Source organism: Carcharodon carcharias, assembly GCF_017639515.1.
Source record: "Carcharodon carcharias isolate sCarCar2 chromosome 29 unlocalized genomic scaffold, sCarCar2.pri SUPER_29_unloc_3, whole genome shotgun sequence".
NCBI classification, from domain to species: Eukaryota; Metazoa; Chordata; class Chondrichthyes; order Lamniformes; family Lamnidae; genus Carcharodon; species Carcharodon carcharias.
This window is the reverse complement of record NW_024470676.1, coordinates 230,788-254,128: the sequence shown is the minus strand read 5'-3', so window position 1 is coordinate 254,128 and position 23,341 is coordinate 230,788. Positions and strand designations below refer to the sequence as shown.

General features: G+C 47.6%; 1 protein-coding gene across 1 annotated transcript; it reads left to right on the top strand.

Moving 5' to 3' along the window:
- Positions 1-1,611: 1,611 nt before the first annotated feature.
- LOC121274105 (chemokine-like receptor 1) lies at positions 1,612-23,127 on the top strand. The gene is made up of 3 exons (XM_041181259.1): positions 1,612-1,794; positions 14,729-14,916; positions 21,532-23,127. The coding sequence occupies exons 2-3, from the start codon at positions 14,754-14,756 to the stop codon at positions 22,647-22,649; spliced, it is 1,281 nt and encodes a 426-aa protein (XP_041037193.1). The 5' UTR covers positions 1,612-1,794; positions 14,729-14,753; the 3' UTR covers positions 22,650-23,127.
- Positions 23,128-23,341: the final 214 nt, after the last annotated feature.

The following is a 23,341-nucleotide window of genomic DNA, read 5'->3' as shown; positions in this document are numbered from 1 at the left end:
CGGCTGATGAAGTTGTCTATGGATTGTGTAGGCTGATGAAATGACATAAACTCTAGTTGATGAATATGAAGTTTAACCTGAATCTGAAGCTGTCTTCCAATATCATCCATATCTATTGGGGATCCTTTCGCTCTTCTGCTGTTAATCCTGAGGTGTTCAGCCTGTGTAGACCTTCAATCCCAATCGCGAGGTGAATTTTTATGACTTGTTCGTCTGGTTCAGTCACACCTGAATCAGGAAACCAGAGCTCTGTACGTTGTTTAAACATTCTGAATTCAGATAGTCGGTCAGCTACATCCCAGTTCAAACTGGGGAATTTAGTGGACATTCTGACAATATTCCTTTGACCTTCCTTCTCCTACAGGACCTGGGATGAGTGTCGCTTTAGCCCCTTTCGTGTGCTTTTCCGAAGCTCCGCCCATGAAGACGAGTTGTGGCAGGAACACACCACGGAGTAATGGAGTCTTTGTTTTTTATTCAATTTGCTGTTCAGCAATCTCAAAGCCGCCCGTTATAATCATTAACTTCTCTGGCCTGATTGTTATAATGGTTTTTGTGTGTTTGACTCTCCCTCGCTCACTATCGATCCAGCCCACACCCTGGTCACTCGCCTTCCCTGACTGAGCTAACCCGCTGCTGGTCCTCACGATACACGCTGTCCCACTCACTGACCTACAGGCCGTGTGCTGTAATCTCACCACGAGAGATCCGTCTGCTCACCAGCTCTTTATCTGAGCAATATCAGTGTCTTCAAAGATTCCCTGGGCAGTCACCACGCCGAAATTTCAACACTCTCCAACATGGCAGCTCCATTGCAGTCTGACCAAAACTCCAAGGGCCACCTCATGTCGTGTAGCACAATCTAAGGCTGTTCACCATGTCGTACCTGTACTTAATCTTGCTGCCAGGCTGTTTGACCACCCTGCCATGTTGTGTTTTTGTAATGAAATCACTCACAGGGGACTGGGTAAACATGTTGTGGGTTTATTTATCCAGACCAGGCATATGGGAACAGGTTAATGAAGGTATAGAGCTGGAAGACATCAGAGCTGTGCGTGTGTGTTCCGCTCACAGGCAATAGTGAAACTAAGACTGGATCGCGGGACACACTTTCTTTCGGGTGATGCCACCCTGCTGGCCCTTAAAGGCATATTACAACAGAGGCGATGAAGGATTTCAGAAGGAAATTGGATGGCCACTTGTGGGAAATAAACTTGCAGGGATACGGGGATAGAGTGAGGGGAATGGGACTGACTGGGTTGCTCTACAGAGGGGAAAGCATGGATTCCCTCAGTCGGATTGCCTCCTCCTGGCTGAAATGACTCTACGACTTAATCTGATAAACCGGGGGGTGGGTGGAGGGCACTGTCTAGACATGAGAGGCCGACCTTCCAGGGGTAGAGTTAGCAAAACACTTCCACGCATCAAAGGGTGGGAGAAATTTGGAACTCGCTTTCGCGAAGAGCAATTAATGCTAGGCCCGTTTGGTGGGGGCGGGAGGAAGTGGTGAGCTGGGACACTCATTGCTACTTTCTGATTTACAGCTCCACCCTCCTTGCTCTGTTTTGCAGCTCTTGGACCTCTGCACAAATGTTAAAAGCACGGAAACCAGAAGGGCCTCCTGCTTCTTTGAAGTTCCTCAGCCATTGCAGGAATTGGTGCCTTGACATAGTAAATGAAGAAGTCAATATTGGAGCTGATTGGGCAATGGCACAAGATCTAATCTTAGAAAAGAGTGACAACGTGAGGCAACTGCGAAACCAAAGCTCTCGCCCACATCAGAGGATATGGCTAGTGAGTTACAACAACAGATTACACTGATACGACGACATAAAACACCCTCAGCGAAGTCTCACCGCTAGGCCCATCCAAAGAAAAATGACACTGAACCACTCAAGACAATGTCAGGACCCAGTGACCAAAATCTCAGGCAAAGGGAAGTTTTAAGGAGCGTCTTAAAGGAGGAGATATAGAGAGAGGGATAGAGTTGGGGCAGAGCAGGTTAGGGAGGGGATTCCATAGCTCACTGCCCCCAGGCAGCTGAAGGCACGGCCGCCAATGGTGGAGCGATGGGAACAGGGGGATGGTCAAGAGGCCGGAATTGGAGGAGAGCAGAGATCTCGGAGGGTTGAAGGGGCTGGAGGAGGTTACAGAGATAGGGAGGGTTGTAGGGGCTGGAGGAGGTTACAGAGAAAGGGAGGGTTGCAGGGTTGGAGGAGGTTACAGAGATAGAGACGGTTGTAGGGCCTGGAGGAGGTTACAGAGATAGGGAGGGTTGTAGGGGCTGAAGGAGGTTATAGAAATAGGCAGGGTTGTAGGGGCTGGAGGAGGTTATAGAAATAGGCAGGGTTGTAGGGGCTGGAGGAGGTCACAGAGATAGGGAGGGTGTAGGGGCTGGAGGAGGTTACAGAGATAGGGAGGGTTGTAGGGGCTAAAGGATGTTACAGAGATAGGGAGGGTTGTAGGGGCTGGAGGAGCTTACAGATATAGGGAGGTTTGTAGGGGCTGGAGGAGGTGACAGAGATAGGGAGGGTTGTAGGGGCTGGAGGACGTTACAGAGATAGGGAAGGTTGTGGGGGCTAGAAGAGGTTACAGAGATAGGGAGGGTTGTAGGGGCTGGTGGAGGTTTCAGAGATAGGGAGGGTTGTAGGGGCTGGAGGAGGTTACAGAGATAGGGAGGTTTGTAGGGGCTGGAGGAGGTGACAGAGATAGGGAAGATTGTGTGGGCTGGAGGAGGTTACAGAGATAGGGAGGGTTGTAGGGTTTGGAGGAGGTTACAGAGAAAGGGAGTGTTCTAGGGGCTGGAGGAGGTTACAGAGATAGGGAGGGTTGTAGGTGCTGGAGGTGGTTGCAGAGATAGGGAGGGTTGTTGGGGCTGGAGGAGGTTACAGAGATAGGGAGTGTTGTAGAGACTGAAGGAGGTTACAGAGATAGGGAGGGTTGTAGAGACTGAAGGAGGTTATAGAAATAGGGAGGGTTGTAGGAGCTGGAGGAGTTTACAGAGATAGGGAGGGTTGTAGGGGCTGGAGGAGGTTACAGAGATAGGGAGGGTATTAGGGGATGGAGGAGGCTACAGAGAAAGGGAGGGTTGTAGGTGCTGGAGGAGGTTACAGAGATAGGGAGGGTTGTAGAGACTGAAGGAGGTTACAGAGATAGGGAGGTTTGTAGGGGCTGGGGGAGTTTACAGAGATAGGGAGGGTTGTAGGGGCTGGAGGAGGTTTCAGAGATAGGGAGGGTTGTAGGGGCTGGAGGAGGTTACAGAGATAGGGAGGTTTGTAGGGGCTGGAGGAGGTGACAGAGATAGGGAAGATTGTGTGGGCTGGAGGAGGTTACAGAGATAGGGAGGGTTGTAGGTGCTGGAGTTGGTTGCAGAGATAGGGAGGGTTGTTGGGGCTGGAGGAGGTTACAGAGATAGGGAGGGTTGTAGAGACTGAAGGAGGTTACAGAGATAGGGAGGGTTGTAAAGACTGAAGGAGGTTACAGATTTAGGGAGGGTTGTAGGGCCTGGAGGATGTTATAGAGATAGGGAGGTTTGTAGAGACTGAAGGAGGTTACAGAGATAGGGAGGGTTGTAGAGACTGAAGGAGGTTACAGATTTAGGGAGGGTTGTAGGGGCTGGAGGATGTTTCAGATATAGGGATGGTTGTAAGGGCTGGAGGAGGTTACAGAGATAGGGAGGGTTGTAGGGGCTGGAGGAGGTTACAGATTTAGGGAGGGTTGTAGGGGCTGGAGGAGGTTACAGAGATAGGGAGAGTTGCAGGGGGTGGAGGAGGTTACAGAGATAGGGAGGGTTGTAGGGGGCTGGAGGAGGTTACAGAGATAGGGAGGATTGTAGGGGCTGGAGGAGGTTACAGAGACAGGGAGGGCTGGAGGAGGTTACAGAGATGGGGGGGTTGTAGGGGCTGGAGGAGGTTACAGAGTTAGGGGTGGTTGTAGGGTCTGGAGGAAGTTACAGGGATAGGGAGGGATGTAGAGGATGGAAACATAGAAAACAGGAGTGGGATTAGTTCATTTGGCCCTTCAAACCCGCTTTGCCATTCCACATGATCATGGCTGATCCTCTATCTCAGGGCCGTACTCTCGTTCTCCCCTCAGACATCTTGATGCCTTTAGAGTCCAGAAATTTATCTATTTCCTTCTTAAATATATTCAGTGACTTGGCCTCCACAGGCTCCTGTGTTAGAGAATTCCACAGGTTCACCAGCCTCTGAGTGAAGGAGTTTCTCCTCATCTCAGCCCTAAATGTTCTCCTCCATTGATGGTAAATGCTGAGCTGTTTGATTCCCAGCGGAAAACTTGAAACAACTGTCATAACTATTTGACAATTTGTATTTGTTTCGAGGTGTGTGCCTTGAATTCAGTAGTTATAAGAGGACCAATCTTATACATTTCTTATGAAACCTTTATTAATAAAGAAAATGATTTTAAGCACGTACATAGGTTTACAAATTACTACCATGATAACTCCTAGCTCCCCTCGTCAAGCTACCCCCCAGTTACACCTCAGTTGAGGCAACAGTAAAACACATAGATTTATACAGACCCGGGCAGAGCACGCTCCCAGGGCAGTCGAAATCAAAGTGAGTTTTTCTCAGCTTCAATTCCTTGTAGACAGCGGTTTGAGGCTTAGATGCTGGAGGCTTTTCACGCTTGTGTTAGATCCTAAAATGCATCCTTTCCTACACACAACCTCATCTCCTTTACATAGATTTCTCCCTTTTCAATGTAAATCCCATTGTCCTAACATGTCTTTTCAACTCTACTTCTCTAATAATAAAAATCTTTCATAGTACCAATTTTATCAGTATGTCTTGGGAAAAATAACACACTGTCTGGCTTAGCCTCTGTTGGCTGGGTGTAACATTTCACCCCCTCTTTTGAATCCCAGCTACTCTGGTTTATCAAAAGATAAACTCAACTGTGTTTACCTATTTAATCAAACCTAGCTTCTTTTCTTGCATCAAAGCCTTCAGACCACCTGTCTCTAATTCAGTTAAGTCCCACATGCACACACACACACACACACACACACACACATACTATTCCTATCCTTACAATAAATTCCAATAACATTATGAAGATTATTATATGTTCCTGACACCCGTAACCTGAGACTGTGACCCCTTGTTCTAAGCCCCCCAACCAGCCAGAGGAAACATCATCGCTGCATTCAATCTGTCTGTCCATCCCTGTCAGAATTTTATATGTTTCAGTGAGATCCCCTCTCATTCCTCTAAACTGCAGTGAATACAGGCCTAGTCGGTCCAATCTCTCCTCATTCGACAATCCTGCCATCCCAGGAATCAGTCTGGTGAACATTCACTGCCCTCCCTCTATGGCAAGTACATCCTTTCTTAGATAAGGAGACCAAAACTGCACACGCTACTCCAGGTGTGGTCACACCAAGGCTCTGTACAGCTGCAGTAAGACATCCTTGCTCCTGTACTCAAGTACTCTCACAATGAAGGCCAACACACCATTTGCCTTTTTAACTGCTTGCTGCACCTGCATGCTTGCTTTCAGTGACTGGTGTACAAGGACACCCAGGTCCCTTTGTACATCAACATCCCCCAATCTATCACCATCCACATAATACTCTGCCATTCTGTTTTTCATCCCAAAGTGGATAACTTCACACTTGTCCATGTTATACTGCTTCTGCCATGTATTTGCCCACTCACTCACACTGTCTAAATCGCCTTGAAGCCTCTTAACATCCTCTTCATCGCTCACATTCCCACCAAGTTTCGTGTCATCAGCAAACTTGGAAGTATTACATTTGTTTCCCTCATCCAAATCATTGATTTATATTGTGAGTAGCTGGGGACCAAGCACTGATCCCTGAGGTACCCCACTAGTCACCGCCTGTCACACTGAAAAAGACCCATTTATTCCTGCTCTCTGTTTCCTGTCTGCTAACCAATTCTCAATCCATGTCAGTATATTACCCCCAATCCCATGTGCTTCAATTTTATACACTAACCTCTTATGTGGGACTTTATCAAAAGCTTTTTGAAAATCAACATACACCACATCCTCTGGTTCTCCCTTATCTATTCTGCTAGTTACGCCCTTAACAAAACTCTAGTAGGTTTGTCAAACATGATTTCCCTTCATAAATCCATGTTGTCTTTGTCTAATCCTGTTGATATTTTCTAAATGTCCTGTTATCACATCCTTTATAACAGACTCTAGCATTTTCCCTACTACTGAGGTTAGGCTAACAGGTCTGGAATTCACTGTTTTCTCCCTCCTTCCTTTTTTAAATAGTGGGGTTACATTTTCCACCCTCCAATCTGCCGGGGCTGTTCCAGAATCTACAGCGTTTTGGAAGACGAGAACCAACACATTCACTATTTCCATGGCCACCTCCTTTAGTTCCCTGGGATGTCCATTATCGGGCCCTGGGGATTTATCGGCTTTCAGTCCCATTAATTTCTCCAGCACTATTGTTTTAGTAATACTAATTTGCTTCAACTCTTCCTTCTCACTAAACCCTTGGTTCCCTAGTATTTATGGGAAGTTATTTATGCCTTCCTCTGTGAAGACGGAACTAAAGGAGTTGTTTAATTGCTCTGCCATTTCCTTGTTTTCTATTATAAATTCTCGTGTTTCAGACTGTCAGGGACCAACATTTGTCTTCACTAATGTTTTTCTTTTTACATACTTATAGCAGCTTTTACAGTCCACTTTCTGTTCCTTGTAAGTTTACTCTCATACTCTATTTTTCCCTCTTAATCAATCTCTTGGTCCTCCTTTGTTGAATTCTGAACTGCTCCCAATCCTCTGTCTTGCTCCTTTTTCTAGCAACTTTATATTACTCCTCTTTGGATCTAATGCTATCTTTAAATTCTTTTGTTAGCCATGGTTGGTCTGCTTTTCCCGTTGTATTTTTGCACCTTAAAGGAATGTGTAACTGTTGCAATGCATACATTCGTTCCTTAATTATTAGCCATTATTAATGAAGTTCTCCAAACTATCTCAGCCAATTCGTGCCTCATACCCTTCATAGTTTTCTTTGTTATGATTTAGGACCCAAGTTTCTGATTTGATTCCTTCACTTTCCATCCTAACGAAGAATTCCATCATGTTATGGTCACTGTTCCCTAAAGACCACACAACAAGACTATTAATTGACCCCTTCTTATTGCACCAAATCTAGGATAGCCTGTTTCCTAATTGGTTCCTCAACATGCTGGTGTAAAAAACACCTTGTACACACTCCAGTAATTCACTCATCACTGTATTATTACTAATTTGGTTTGCCCAGTCTATATGTTTATTTAAGTCATGCATGATTACTGTAGCACCCTCGTTACATGCATCTCTAATTTCCTGTTTAATGCCGCACCCTATCTTATCACCACTGCTTGGAAACTTATAGAAAACTCCCGCTAATGTTTTCTGCCCTTTGATGTTTCTTAGCTCCACCCAGGCTGATTCTACACCTCGATTTCCTGAGCCAATATCCTCTCCCACTGCCGCACTGATTTCATCCTTAACTCACGTCATCAACCACGCCATGTCCTTTTCCTTTTTGCCTGTCCGTCCTAAATATCGGGTTCCCTTGGATATTCAGTTCCCAGCCTTGGTCACCCTGCAGCCTTGTCTCTGTAATCACAATTATATCATACCCGTTTACATCTATTTGCACTTTTAACTTGTCTACCCTATTGAAAATGCTCTGTGCAATCAGATACAGTGCCTTTAGACTCGTCTTTTTACACACTGTTTTTGTACTATGGCCCTATTTGCTGCTCACCCTTGTTTCCTCTGCCTTCCACTTTTGCTTTCTACTATTAATATAGGTCTTTCATTCCTATATTTGCTTCCCTTTCATGTGTCTCCCCGCTCAGGTTCCCATCCTCCTGCCACTCTAGTTTAAACCCTCCCCCACAGTACTAACGAATACCCCTGCGGAGATATTGGTCCCAGTCCTGCTGGGGTACAACCCGTCCAGCTTGTACAGGTCTCATCTTCCCCAGAATCGGTCCCAATGCCTCAGGAATCTAAATCCAGCCCCCCTCCTCCTACACCATCACTCCAACCACGCGTCCATCTGGTCTGTTCTCCGATTCCTGATCTCGCTAGCACGTGGCACTGGGGGTAATCCTGAGATTACTACCTTTGAGGTCCTGCTTTGTAATTTATTTCCCAGCTCCCTATATGCTGCTTTCAGGGCCTCATCCCTCTTTTTAACCTATGTCGCTGGCACCGATATGGACCAGAACCTCTGGCTGTTCACCCTCCTCCCTTCAGAATGCCCTGTAGCCACTCAGTGACATCCCTGACCCTGGCACCAAGGAGACAACACATTATCCTGGTGTCACATCTGCTGCCACAGAAATGTCTATCTGTTCCCTTTACGATAGATCCCCCTATCCCTGTTGCTTTCTCCCACTTTATGTAGCTGAGTTGCTCCTGCTGCCACAGTCTTGGCTCTTTCTGCATTCTCCTGAGAAACCATCTCCCCCTCCCCCCCAGCAGCATTCAAAATAGGAAGTCTATTGGAGGGGGAGATGGACTCAGGGGACTCCTACACTACCTGCCTAGTGCTTTTACTCTGTCTGGTGGTCACCCATTCCCTTTCTCTCATCCTCTGTGGATTCTCCACAGTGACTCCAGGTGCAGCTCTGGCTTTTCGAGTCGCTGCAGCTGGAGGAACTTCCTGCACACATGGTCGCTCTGGGCTGACTTCCCACATTGCACAGGAGGAGCATTCCACTTGGCCAAGCTGCCCTGCCGTGCCTTACCCTTAAATTACTCCCTTTACTTTTATGTCCTCTAGTTACAGAGGAAGTTACAGAAAAAGGGAGAATTGTAGGGACTGGAGGAGTGTACAGGGATGGGGAGGATTTATTTCATTCATTCAATCATGGGATGTGGATGTCGCTGGCTAGGCCAGCATTTATTGTCCTTGAGAAGGGGGTGGTGAGCTGCCTTCCTGACCCACTGCAGTCCCTGTGGTGTAGGTACACCCACAGTGCTGTTAGGGAGGGAGTTCCAAGATTTTGACCCAGCAACAGTGAAGAAACAGCCGATATATTTCCATCTGGGTGTTGAGTGTTATGACACAGCAGTTAGTAAAGGGGGATTTGCTTTAATCCCAGAGGGAAACTTGGACAATTGTCATAACCTATATTTTCAATTGGTGTGTTTGAGATGCAGATCCGAACTCAGGAATAAGACCACCAAGCTTCAAGAGGTTTTTTTTAACATAAAACTAAATTAAACATTTATTAATTTAACAACTAATTAAACACATACACATGTCTGCAAATTACTACCATAATAACTTTTAAACAAATCCCCAAATTAATCACTCCCAGGCAAATCTAAGACACCAGGCAAAACACATTTGACCTTATGAATTCAAAATGAGGTCCCTTGCAATTTGGTTCCTTTGCAGACAGTTGTAGGCTTCCAGGCTGCTTAGATCATAAAGGACTCTTACTCACACACACAAACTCCCCTCGATTTATACCTAGCTTTCCCTTTGAACGTAAATTTTACATTGTATTAATAGATTTGTTAATTTTACCCCTCCTAACAATAATTCTTTCATTGCACCAATTTTATTAGTCACAATGCTTGGTGTCTGCTACCTAGGTGCAAGATTTTACTCCCTTCTTTTGAATGGTTTATTCAACAAAAGCAAATGTGTTCTTCACCTTCTATCCTTACGTTTATCTAATTAACATCTCAAACTACTATACATCAAAGCACCCAGACTAGCTGACTTTAATCCAGTTAAACCAAACACAGTCACATCCACAGACACACACACAGACACACACATAGACACAGATCCTATTACGATTCCAATTTAAAAATAATTTCCAATAACATTATGCACATTAATGACAGTGAGTGGCTTGGAGGGGAACCTCCAGGTGGTGGTGTTCCCATGCATCTGCTGCCCTCGTCCTTCTAGATGGTAGCAGTCTTGGGTTTGGAAGGTACTCTCAAAGGAGGCTTTGTGAGTTCCTGTAGTGCCTCTTGTAGATGGTACACACACTGCTGCCACTGTGCGTCGGTGGTGGAGGGAGTGAATGTTTGTGGATGTGGTGCCAATCAAGCTGGGCTGCTTTGTCCTGGATGGTGTCAAGCTTCTTGAGTGTTGTGGGAGCTGCACTCATCCAGGCAAGTGGGGAGTATTCCATCACACTCCTGACTTCTGCCTGGTAGATGGTGGACAGGCTTTGGGGAATCAGGAAGGAATCCTTCACCACAGAATTCCTAGCCCCTGACCTGATCTTGTAGCCACAGTATTTATATGGCTCGTCCAGTTCAGTTTCAGGTCAATGGTAACTCCCCAGGATGTTGATAGTGGGGGATTCAGTGATGGTAATGCCACTGAATGTCAAGGGGCGATGGTTGGATTCTCTCTTGTTGGAGATGGTCATTGCCTGACACTTGTGTGGTGTGAATGTTACTCGCCACCTGTCAGCCGAAGTGTGGATATTGTCCAGGTCTTGCTGCATTTGGACATGGGCTGCTTGGACATGGGAGTCGTGAATGGTGCTGAACATTGTGCAATCATCAGTGAACATCCCCTCTTCCGATGTTATGATGGAAGGAAGGTCATTGATGAAGCAGCTGAAGATGGTTGGGCCATGGACACTACCCTGAGGAACTCCTGCAGTGATGTCCTGGAGCTGTGATGATTGACCTCCAACAACCACAACCATCTTCCTTTGTGATTGTTATGACTCAAACCAGTGGAGAATTTTCCTCCTATTGGAGGGGCTGCAGGAGGTTACAGCAATAGGAGTCTAGTCTATAGCACAGAAACAGGCCATTCAGCCCATCTGCTCCACACTGGTGTTTCTGCTCCACACAAGCCTCCTCCCACCCCCTCTTCATCTCACCCCATCACCATATCCTTCTATCCCTTTCTCCCTCATGTGTTTATCCAGCTGCCCCCTTAAAAACATTTCTACTGTTCACCTCAACCACTCCCTGTGGGAGCGAGTCCCACATTCTCCCCTTACTCTCTGGGTAAAGAAGTTTCTCCTGAATTCCCCATTGGATTTATTAGTGAGAATATTATATTGATGGCCCCTAGTTCTGGTCACTCCCCAAAACCCCCTATAAGTGGAAACATCTTCTCTACGCCTACCCTGTCGAAACCCTTTCATCATTTTAAAGACATCTATCAGGGCACCCCTTGCCTTTTCTACTGAAAAGAGCCCCAGCCTGTTCAATCTTGCCCATGTTAGGAAATAGAGATAGTTTAAGTATGTTATATTTGTATTTGTGGGTGTTAGGAATGAGTTTTAGCTTTAAAGTTTAAGTTTGATTTGTATTGCTGTATCTGTGCATTAAGAAAGGTCAAATGGAATTTTAGTTTCACTTTAAAAGGCTGCTTGCATTTCTAATGGGAAGTTTACGATCCCTATAAAGTAAAAGTAAACACACAAGAGTAGAAAGAATAGTGCTGTTGCCTAGCAACAGATGGCCAGCTAGGCATGTTCCTCCCACAGACATACACACAGAGCTAAATAAACACCAGTTTGAAGCCAGGGCCCCAGAGAGAGTGGACACTGAGAGAAGGAACTTCAGATTTCCCAAAAGAACAAAAAAGGCCCCAAGTGAAGTCTAAAGGAGGCCTTGTAATCAAAGGAAGGACAGGACCATGGGGAAAGATCCTGTTAAGTGAAGTTAACAGTGAGGGGCAGACAGGAAGGGTCCAAGCTTCAGATTTAAAGAGGAAAAAGCTGCAGAATGCAGATTTAAAGTGAGAACAGTTTGCAAGAGGCAAGAAGGTCCTAAGAGACAACTGAAGGCTCTTTGCTATGGGCATGTGAACAGTGGTGTACTTTTAAGGCTGAGTCAGAGAGAGAGAATGTGTGGAAGAAAGCACGTGGGTGACCCAGAGAAGAGGAATATTGAAAGGAGACTTCAAAACTCTGGAGGTGAACCCTTGTGGAAGGTGCCTCAGAGAAAGCATTGGTTTGGGAGAAGATTCCAAAGTGAGGCTTCGGAGATTGGAAACCCTCATGTGAAGGAGGGAATGCAGTGAGACCGGTTGACTCACGGTGTGATAAATGTCTGGGGGGAGTTAGGGAGAGATCCATAGCATCTGGCTGAGTTGGCATCTGTCACTTGAGGTCAGAGTGTAGTGTGTCTGACCACAGGGTGCCATAGGTTTACATGGACTGGGTACTTACTGCGTACATTAAAGTATAAGATAGCTTTTGTGACTTTTGTTATCCTTACAGACCTATTCATATCTGTAAAGATTTAGTTATGGGGTGAAGGAGTATTATAATTTGATACATCTTTTCATGTTGAATAAATGTTGTTAAACGTTCACCAGCTGACTCCTGTGACTCTGTTCAGTGGCCCCTCTCCACGTATTTAAACAAACAAATAAAAGTTAAGATCTATCAAGCTGGGTTCCACCCTGGGATTAGGCTTGTCCAGAGGTAAGCTCAGCTGGGGATCACTATACCTGACAGTTATGTCCTCTCAGTTCCAGGATCATCCTCGTTACTCAGAGAATCAGTGCTTCTGACTCTTTTTCCAATACAGAGACCAGAACTGTGCAATGTGTTCCAGGTGTGGTCTAACCGAGGCTATGGAGACCAGAACTGTGCACAGTGCTCCAGGTGTGGTCTAACAAAGGAATATGGAGACCAGAACTGTGCACGGTGCTCCAAGTGTGGTCTAAACAAGGGATATGGAGACCACAACTGTGCACAGTGCTCTAAGTGTGGTCTAACCAAGGAATATGGAGACCAGGACTGTGCACAGTGCTCTAAGTGTGGTCTAACCAAGGTATATGGAGACCAAAACTGTGCACAGTGTTCCAGGTGTGGTCTAACCGAGGCTATGGAGACCAGAACTGTGCACAGTGCTCTAAGTGTGGTCTAAACAAGGGATATGGAGACCAGAAATGTGCACAGGGCTCCAAGTGTGGTCTAAACAAGGGATATGGAGACCAGAAATGTGCACAGTGCTCCAAGTGTGGTCTAAACAAGGGATATGGAGACCACAACTGTGCACAGTGCTCCAGGTGTGGTCTAACCAAGGCTATAGAGACCAAAACTGTGCAGAGTGCTCTAAGTGTGGTCTAAACAAGGGATATGGAGACCAGAACTGTGCACAGTGCTCTAAGTGTGGTCTAAACAAGGGATATGGAGACCAGAAATGTGCACAGTGCTCCAAGTGTGGTCTAAACAAGGGATATGGAGACCACAACTGTGCACAGTGCTCCAGGTGTGGTCTAACCAAGGCTATAGAGACCAGAACTGTGCAGAGTGCTCTAAGTGTGGTCTAACCAAGGAATATGGAGATCAGAACTGTGCACAGTGCTCCAAGTGTGGTCTAACCAAGGTATATGGAGACCAGAACTGTGCACAGTGCTCCAGGTGTGGTCTAACCAAGGTATATGGAGACCAAAACTGTGCACAGTGCTCCAGGTGTGGTCTAACCAAGACTATAGAGACCAGAACTGTGCTCAGTGCTCCAAGTGTGGTCTAACCAAGGTATATGGAGACTAGAACTGTGCACAGTGCTCCAGGTGTCGTCTAACCAAGGGATATGGAGACCAGAACTGTACATAGTGCTCCCAGTGTGGTCTAAATAAAGAATATGGAGACCAGAACTGTGCACAGTGCTCCAATGTGGTCTAGACAAGGTACATGAGGTCATGCACTTTGGTAGGAAAAATCAAAAGGCAGACTATTACTTAAATGGAGAGAGACTCCAAAAAAGTGCAGCACAGAGGGATCTGGGTGTTTTTGTGCATGAAACACAAAATGTTAGCATGGAGGTGCAGCAAGTAATTCAGAAGGCAAATGGGATTTTGGGCTGTATTGCTAGGGGGTTGGAGTTTAAAAATAGGGAAGTCTTGTTACTACCAATGTACAGGGTGTTGGTGAGGCTGCACCTGGAGTACTGTGTACAGTTTGTTCCCCACATTTAAGAAAGGACATACTGACATTAGAAGCAGTTCAAAAGAGATTCACTAGGCTGATTCCTGGGATGAAGGGGTTGACTTATCGAGAATGGCTAAACAGATTAGGCCTTTATTCATTAGAGTTTAGAAGAATGAGGGGTGATCTTATTGAAACGTTCAAGATTCTGAGGGAGCTTGACAGGGCAGATGTTGAGAAGATGTTTCCACTAGTGGGGGAATCTTGAACTAGGGGACTTGGTTACAGAATAAGGGGTCACTCATTTAAAACTGAGATGCAAGGGAATTTCTTCTCTGAGGGTAGCGAATGTCGAGAATTCTCTACCTTAGAGGGTCTTGGAGGCTAGATCACTGAAAGTATTTAAAGAGGAGGTGGATAGATTTTTGAAATATCGGGGAGTTGAGGGCTAGGATGAGCTGGCACGAAAGAGGAGTTGAGGCCTGGGGTAGATCAGCCATGGTCTTATTGAATGGCAGGGCAGGCTTGAGGGGCCAAATGGCCTACACCTGCTCCCATTTCTTATTAGAACAGAGCTGTACACAGTGCTCCACGTGTGGCCCAACTAAGGGATATGGAGCACCAGGACACTGCACAGTGCTCTCGTTGTTGGCCCGATCAGGATACAGTGCAGGTTTAAAGTAACCTCTCTGCTTTTCGGATTGGGGACAGGGTTAGTGTAAGATTGACGGAGATACAGAGTCGGTTTGTGACATGTGAGATGACTGATAGGCCAGATCAGCTCAATCACTCTGCAGCACAATAACCCCAGATCTTGTCTAAATATATCTTTCCTGTTTTTACAGCTCCTCACAAGGTCCTGAAAAAAACATGCTACACAAACATGATCTAAACGGAAATGGCTTGAGATTGCAAGAAATGTCACTTGGGGGCCGATTGCCTGAATGCAGGAAGTATCTTCAAAGAGTAACTACAAACGCTACAGCCGTCCAGACACGTAGAGTGCCCTCTGCCCTTTGGCTCATTGAAACAGGTATTTCTACAGATAAATTTTAACTTTACGGATGGTAAGAGGGTTTCGATAGGTTTGACATAGAGAAGATGTTTCCACTTGTTGGGTGGGAGACCAGAACTAGGGGCCATCGATATAAGATCGTCACTAATAAACCCAATGGGGGAATTCAGGAGAAACCTCTTTAACCAGAGAGCGGTGAGAATGTGGAACTCGCTCCCACAAGGAGTGGTCGAGGTGAATAGTGTCGATGTATTTAAGGGGGAAGCTGGATAAACACATGAGGGAGAGAGGAATAGAAGGAACAAAACAAAAACAAAAACAAAAATTGCTGGAAAAACTCAGCAGGTCTGACAGCACCTACGGAGAGGAAGACAAGAGTTAACGTTTTGAGTCCGTTTGACTCTTCAGTGACACAGGCTCAAAATGTTAAATCTGTCTTCCTCTCCACAGATGTTGTCAGACCTGTTGAGTTTTTCCAGCAATTTTAGTTTTTGCCTCAGATTTACAGCATCCGCGGTATTTTGCTTTTATCTATAGGAATAAGAAGGATCTGGTGATGGGGCGAGATGAGAGAGAAGGGAATGGAGGGTCACGATGGTGGATTTAGATGAGGAAAATAGGAGGGGGGGGTTTGAGTGGAGCATGGATCAGATGGGCCGAATGGCTTGTTTCTGTGTTGTTTATCCTATGTAATCAGATATAGAATCATGATGAGGCTTAATAGGGCTATTAAGTGCATGATGGACTGAATAGCCTCTCTCTCTCTCTCTCTCTATTCCGTATTTGTTCGCCAAGTAAATCTTCAACCCTGAGAGTTTTTGAGACTCCTGTTTTGACTGTGCAGAGTTTCTAAGTATCCACTTTCTCCATTTCACTCAGTGTGTGCGTGTCACTGCAGTGGCCTATTAACCTGACCGAGCAACAACAAAATGAGGAACTTAGATTCAGCAAGCTGTTCAGTCGGATTCAGTGCGATTGGATGGCTGGAAACGTTCTAGTGAATCTGCTGTGCACTTCATCCAAGACTTTGACATCCTTCTGAAAGTGCGGCTCCCAGGACCAGACACAATGTTCCAGCCGGGAAGTGGCAACAGGAGGAGGCCATTCAGCCCCTTGAGCCTGTTCCTCCATTCCACGAGATCCTGGCTGACCTGTGACCTAACTCCACACACCTGCCTTTGCCCCATATCCCTTCATCCCTTTGGTTAACAAAAATCTATCAATCTCACGGATTTAAAACTAACTATTGATCAATTGCCCTTTGTGTGTGGGAGTGTTCCCTAATTTCATTCCTGAATGGTCAGCCTCTCATTTTTAGACTCTGATCCCCGAGGTTCCAGACTCGCCCCAACCAGCGGAAATAATTTCTCTCTATCGATCCTGATCTGTTCCCCTTAATATCTTCAAAGCTTTGATCAAATCCCCTCTTAACCCTCTAACTTCCAGGGAATATAAACTGAGTTTGTGTTTAATCTCTCCCTGTAATTTAACCTTTGATGTCCTGGTGTCATTCTGGTAAATTGACATGGTGCTCCCGCTGAGGTCAATATACCCTTCCTAAGGTGTGGGGCCCAGGATGTCTCATAGTGACTCCAGGTGTGGCCTGACCAGGGCTTTGTAGAAATTGAAGCCCTTATTTTACCACTGTGTACTGATCACCTTGCTTTTTTTAACTGTTGAGATAATCGCTGGTACCTTTCATTACTGACCAGAAATCTCTCCCTGCTCTAACTGCCTGCCATTGACACATGATGGAAAGGATTACAGGTTAACACTCAACCTGTTTGGTGATGTTATGACCACACATCCCTTGGTTACCAAGTACAGATGTGGGACTTGAACCCAAAGCTCCTGAGCTCTGAAGCCAGACACTATCCAGTGCGCCCCAAGACCCCCTGCTGCTCACGCCACTTGCAAAGGCAGATCATCGAGGTTGCTGGTCGCTGGCTTTTGCTGTGTAACAGGCTCGAGGGGCTGAATGGCCTCTTCCTGCTCCTCCCTTACACCCGTGAGGGGGGATTTCTTAAGGGAAAAAGATGCATAACTAACTTGCTGGAGCTTTATGAAGAGGTGACAGCTTTAATTGATGAAAGCAATGTTGTTGATGTGATATAAATGGACTTCCAAAAGGCTTTTGATACAGTGCCACACAACAGGCTTGTAAGAAAAGTTATAGCTCATGGAATAAAAGGGACACCAGCAGTATGGATAGAGAATTGGCTGAGCGACAGGAAACACAGGGTAACGGTTAATGGATGTTTCTCGGGCTGGTGGAAGGTTCGTAGTGGAGTTCCCCTTAACCCTAACTCTTGCTTTTCCTGAGGTATGTTAGTGATTTAGACCTTGTGTATGGGGCATAATTTCAAAATTTGCAGATGATACAAAACCGGGAAGCATTGTGAACTGTGAGGAGGATAGTGGAGAACTGCGAAAGGACATAGACAAGTTGGTGGAATGGGCGGACATGTGGCAGATGAAGTTCAGTGCAGAGAAATGTGAAGCGATTCACTTTGGAATGAAGAACACAGGGAGACAATATAAAGTGAAGGGAACGATTCTAAAGGGGGTGCAGGAGCAGAGGGACCTGGGAGTATATCTGCACAAACCATTGAAGGTGGCAGGACAGGTGGAGAGAGCGGTTAATAAAGCATACAGTATCCTGGGCTTTATTAATAGGGGTGTAGAGTACAAGAGCAGGGAGGTTATGCAGAACTTGGAAGGCACTAGCTTGGCCTCAGCTGGTGTATGGTGTCCAGTTCTGGGCTCCGCACTTTAGCAAGGATGTGAAGGCTTTAAAGAGGGTGCAGAAAAGATTCACGAGGATGGTTCCAGGGATGAGGAACTTCAGTTGCGTGGATAGGTTGGAGAAGCTGGGACTGTTCTCCTTGGAGAAGAGGAGGTTGGAGAGGAGATTTGGTCAAGGTGTTCAAAATCACGAGGGGCTCTGGACAGAGTAGATAGGGAGAAACTGTTCCCATTGTTGGCGGGGGTTGGGGGGAGGACCGAGAACCAGAGGGACGTGGATCTCAGGCGATTAGGAAGTGAGGCAAAAACGGCATTAGGGGATCCAACCTTCTCACACAGCAAGTGATTTGGGTTTGGAATGCAGCACCCGAGGGCATGGGGGGTTGGAAGGGGAGGCTTTGGAGAGGGAATTAGACCGTTATCTGAAAAGAAAGAATGTGCAGGGTTACAGGGAGAAGGTGGGGAGGGTGCGGGGGGTGGTGGTGGTGGGGGGGGAATCTGGGACGAGCTGAGTTGCCCATTCGGGGAGTTGGTGCATACAAAATGGGCCAAATGGCCTCCTGCGGCACTGAAGCAAGCCTGTGACTCGGTAATTCAGAGTCGATGAGAAACAGTTGGCCAATTTACCAACTTGTGGGGAAAACAAGCCTTGGTGTTGACACACTGAGATAAAGATTAACCATTGATACGAGGTGTCTGATGTAAGACACAGAACCTTGAGCAAGACATGATGAGACTTCTGCCATTCACGCTCTCCCTCCCTGAAAGGTCAGGCTGGGCCTTGGCTGGTGTGGAGGCTGATGACCACTTTAGACGCAATTATAGAATTTAAACAGGCGCTAAGCCTGAAGGGGAGTGTGAGAACATCCTGGAATATAAACAATAATATTAAACAGATGGGTAGATTTTTGTTGGTTAAGGGGGTTATGTGCCGGGGATGGATTGAGTTAACATGCAGATCAGCCTTGATCCAAATGAATGGTTGGAAAGACTGAGAGGGCTGATTGGGCCTCCTCCTGTTCCTGTGTAACAGGCTCAAGGGGGCTGAATGGGCCTCCTCCTGTTCCTGTGTAACAGGCTCGAGGGGGCTGAATGGGCCTCCTCCTGTTCCTGTGTAACAGGCTCGAGGGAGCTGAATGGGCCTCCTCCTGTTCCTGTGTAACAGGCTCGAGGGGGCTGAATGGGCCTCCTCCTGTTCCTGTGTAACAGGCTCGAGGGGGCTGAATAGGCCTCTGGGTTTACCTTAAAGCGTAAGAATTGCAGGGAGACAAATGCCCCAACAGCAGGCAGAGGAAGTTCAACAAAATATAAAAAATTCGATTAAAACAGAATTGCATTTCTCAAGCTCCTTTCCTCACCTCAAGACTGTTTCAGAGCCAATGAGGGATATTTTTTAATGAACTGTCAGAGAACCAGCGCTGATCAAATGTCCCACATTACAACAGTGACTACGCTTGCTGTTATTTTAGAAACACAGCAAGCGACTTGAGTTAGATCAGTTCTGGTTCTCTGGCAGTGCAGCACTCCCTCAGTACTGACCCTCACACAGTGCAGCACTCCCTCAGTATTGACCCACTGACAGTGCAGCACTCCCTCAGTACTGACCCTCCCACAGTGCAGCACTCCCTCAGTATTGACCCTCTGACAGTGCAGCACTCCCTCAGTACTGACCCTCCCACAGTGCAGCACTCCCTCAGTATTGACCCTCTGACAGTGCAGCATGCCCTCAGTACTGACCCTCTGACAGTGCAGCACTCCCTCAGTACTGACACTCCGACAGTGCAGCACTCCCTCAGTACTGACCCTCCGACAGTGCAGCACTCCCTCAGTACTGACCCTCTGACAGTGCAGCACTCCCTCAGTACTGACTCTCTGACAGTGCAGCACTCCCTCAATGCTGACCCTCTGACAGTGCAGCACTCCCTCAGTACTGACCCTCTGACAGTGCAGCACTCCCTCAGTACTGACCCTCCGACAGTGCAGCACTCCCTCAGTACTGACCCTCCGACAGTGCAGCACTCCCTCAGTACTAACCCGCCGACAGTGCAGCACTCCCTCAGTACTGACCCTCCGACAGTGCAGCACTCCCTCAGTACTGACACTGGAAGCCTCAGGTTGTTCTGTGTGATTTACCTTCCTGGCTATGATTCGAGTGCTGAATCCTGCAGGGCCCCAAACCTCACTTTAGTGGTGACAGGAGGTTGAAGTACTTGCTGCCAGCAACGTGTTAACAGAGAGTCTCTCTTCTCAGCCTGGTTGGCAATGCAGAGACTGATTGTAGTAGGATGTCCGGTGTTCAAACCCACTCCTGGGCGCGGAGCCCTTAATACAGCCCAAGACTGACCAACTGCCTTCATCTATCTGAATTCCAACATCAGCCAGTCACAAATTTGAGACGGAGCCGTGCAAAGTGACGTTAGGGACTGGTCACTATAAGGTCTTTCCAAGAAATCGGTTTCTAAGGAGCATCGTAAAAGAGCAGAGAGAGACTGAGAGAGACAGAGAGAAAGAGAGAGTTGTGAGGGGCAGTTTAATGAGGGAATTCCAGAGCTCAGGGACCCCCCCAGGCAGCTGAAGGCACGGCCGCCAATGGGGGAGCGATGGGAATCGGGGGATGGTCAAGAGGCCAGAATTGGAGGAGAGCAGAGATCTCGGAGGGCTGTAGGGGCTGGAGGAGGTTACAGAGATAGGGAGGGTTGTAGTGGGTGGAGGAGGTTACAGAGATAGGGAGAGTTGTCGGGGCTGGAGGAGGTTACAGAGATAGAGAGAATTGTAGCGGCTGGAGGAGATTTCATGGATTGGGTGAGTTGTAGGGCCTCGAGGTTTTTGCAGAGATATAGAAGGTTGTAGTGGCTGAAAGAGGTTTCACAGATAGGGATGGTTTTATGGGCTGGGCTGGGTTAAAGAGATAAGGAATGTTATAGAGAGTGGAGTAGTTTTGAGAGATCGGGAGGTTTGTAAGGTCTGGAGGAGGCTACAGATTTAGGGAGGGTTGTAGTGGCAGGAGCAGGTTGCCGAGATGGGGAGGGCTGTAGGGACAGCAGGAGTTTACAGAGATAGTAAGTTGTGTGGGAGCTGGATGAGGTTACAGAGATAGGGAGGGTTGAAGGTGCTGGAGCAGGCTACTGGGATATGGTTCGTTGTAAGTGCTGGAGGAGGTTACAGAGATATTGAGAATTGTAGGAGCTGGTGGAGGTTACAGAGTTAAGGAGGGTTGTTGGTGCTGGAGTAGGTTACAGAGATAGGGAGGTTTGTAGAGGCTGAAAGAGGTTACAGGGATAGGGAGGGTTGTAGGAGCTGGATGAGGTTACAGAGAAAGGGAGGTTTGTAGGAGCTGGAGGAGGTTACAGAGATAGGGAGGGTTGCAGGTGCTGGAGGAGGTTACAGAGATAGGGAGGGTTGCAGGTGCTGGAGGAGGTTACAGAGATAGGGAGTGTTGTAGGAGCTGGAGGAGGTTACAGAGATAGGGAGGGTTGTAGGAGCTGGAGGAGGTTACAGAGATAGGGAGGGTTGTAGGGTTGGAGGAGGTTACAGAGATAAGGAGGGTTGTAGGGGTTGGAGGAGGTTACAGAGATAGGGAGGGTTATAGGGACTGGAGGAGGTTACAGAGATAGGGAGAGTTGTAGGAGCTGGAGAAGGTTACAGAGATAGGGAGGGTTGTTGGAGCTAGAGGAGGTTACAGAGATAGGGAGGATTGTAGGTGCTGGAGGAGGTTACAGAGATAGGGAGGTTTGTAGGTGCTGTAGGAGGTTATAGAGGTAGGGAGGGGTGTAGGGGGGGTAGGAGGTGACAGGATGTGGGAGTGTGGGCACGGAGGTGGGAGATCTCTGTTAATCTCTTTGCTTCCAAAACCAGGATCACTGTTGATGATTTTTAGCTTCACCTCAGCAGGTAATGTGTCCGGAATGGATGTCGATGGCAATGAACCGACCAATGGCAGCCAGCTTCATCAGGATGATCTACCGAGTGATGGCATCCACAGCGTCTTTAAACCCTTCATCATGGCGATCTACCTGGTGACCTTTATCCTTGGCGTCTTCGGTAATGGCGTCGTCATTTGGGCCACCGCTTTGAAGTTGAAGAGGACGGTCAACACCGTCTGGTTCCTTGGTCTGGCCGTCGCCGACTTTGCCTTCTCGCTCTTCCTCCCCTTCAGCACAGCGTACATTGCCCTGGATTTCCACTGGCCCTTTGGCACTGCCCTCTGCAAGTTGAGCAGTGGGATCGCGATTCTGACCATGTTTGCCAGCATTCTGACCCTCACTGCCATCAGCGTGGATCGCTGTGTGTTGGTGGTGCTGCCTGTCTGGTCCCAGAACCACCGGGAGCCACGTCTGGCTGCGCTGGCCAGCCTGGCCCTCTGGGGGGTCTCCGTTGTCTTGAGTGTCCCCAGCTTCATCTTTCGGGACACTGCAGTCACCAATAGCAGCACCGTGTGCTACACCAACTTTCTCACCGGGGCCGAGGAAGCGGCCTTTGAGAGCATGGACGACGTGGACTATGACATAGTGGCAGCGGAAATGGAAAGCCTCGAGGGGGCCAGGTTCCAATCGCTGGCCCTTTCCCGCCTCCTCTTCGGCTTCCTCCTGCCCTTGCTCGTCATCGGTGCCAGCTATGCCACCCTCTCACTCCGACTGCGGAGGAGCCGCTTGGCACACAGCGGGAAGCCCTTCAAGGTCATCATCGCCATCATCCTGGCCTTCCTCCTGTGCTGGGCGCCCTACCACATCTGCACCTTGATGGAGCTCCAGTACCAGCGCAGCCACCCGCTCCCGCTGGCACTGAGGCTGGCCATCCCCCTCAGCACCAGCCTGACATCCTTCAACAGCTGCCTCAACCCAATCCTCTACATCTGCATGGGCCACGATTTCAGGCAAAGCTTCAGGAGGTCTTTGCAGAAGATTCTGGAGAATGCCTTTGTCGAAGACTCCATGCATTATCAAACGTCCAGCCAATCGAAAACCAAGCCTTTCTCCCTGGGAGAGGAGGGTAGCACTTTGGTTTAACCCTTAGAACATCAGAACTTCAGGGATAGGAGCAGGAGTAGGCCACTTGGCCTATCGAGCCTGCTCCACCATCCAGTACAATCCTGGGAGATCTTGGGCTTAAATTCTATTTCCCCACCTGCTCCCCATATTCCTTAATTTCCCCTGGGAGACCAAAATTCTGTCTACCCCAGCCTTAGATAGATTCAACAACGGGGCATCCACAGCTCTCTGGGGGAGAGAATTCCAAGGATTCCCAAATCTCTTCATGAAGTAATTTCTCCTCATTCGAGTCTAAAACGATCGGCCCCTTATCCTGAGACTGTGTCTCCCCACCCCCCCACCATGTTCTGGAGCCCCCGACCAACGGAAACAATCGCTCTGCGTCCGCCCTGAGTGGTTATATATTAGCGTCAACAATCATTGTGTCAATTTTTCATTATGGTGATTTTTTTTGCTTCTATGAGTCTGAAAATTCATTGATAGGAGCACAGGAACAGGAGGAGGCCCATTCAGCCCCCTCGAGCCTGTTACACAGGAACAGGAGGAGGCCCATTCAGCCCCCTCGAGCCTGTTACACAGGAACAGGAGGAGGCCAATCAGCCCCTTGAACCTGTTACACAGGAACAGGAGGAGGCCCATTCAGCCCCCTCAAGCCTGTTACACAGGGAACAGGAGGAGGCCAATCAGCCCCTTGAACCTGTTACACAGGA

Bases quoted from the DNA above. Each gene is read 5' to 3' on its own strand.
- LOC121274105 (XM_041181259.1), top strand. From the start codon at position 14,754: ATGCTACACAAACATGATCTAAACGGAAATGGCTTGAGATTGCAAGAA. The intron at 14,917-21,531 runs GTATTTCTACAG...GCTTCACCTCAG, and splicing joins CCTTTGGCTCATTGAAACAG to CAGGTAATGTGTCCGGAATG.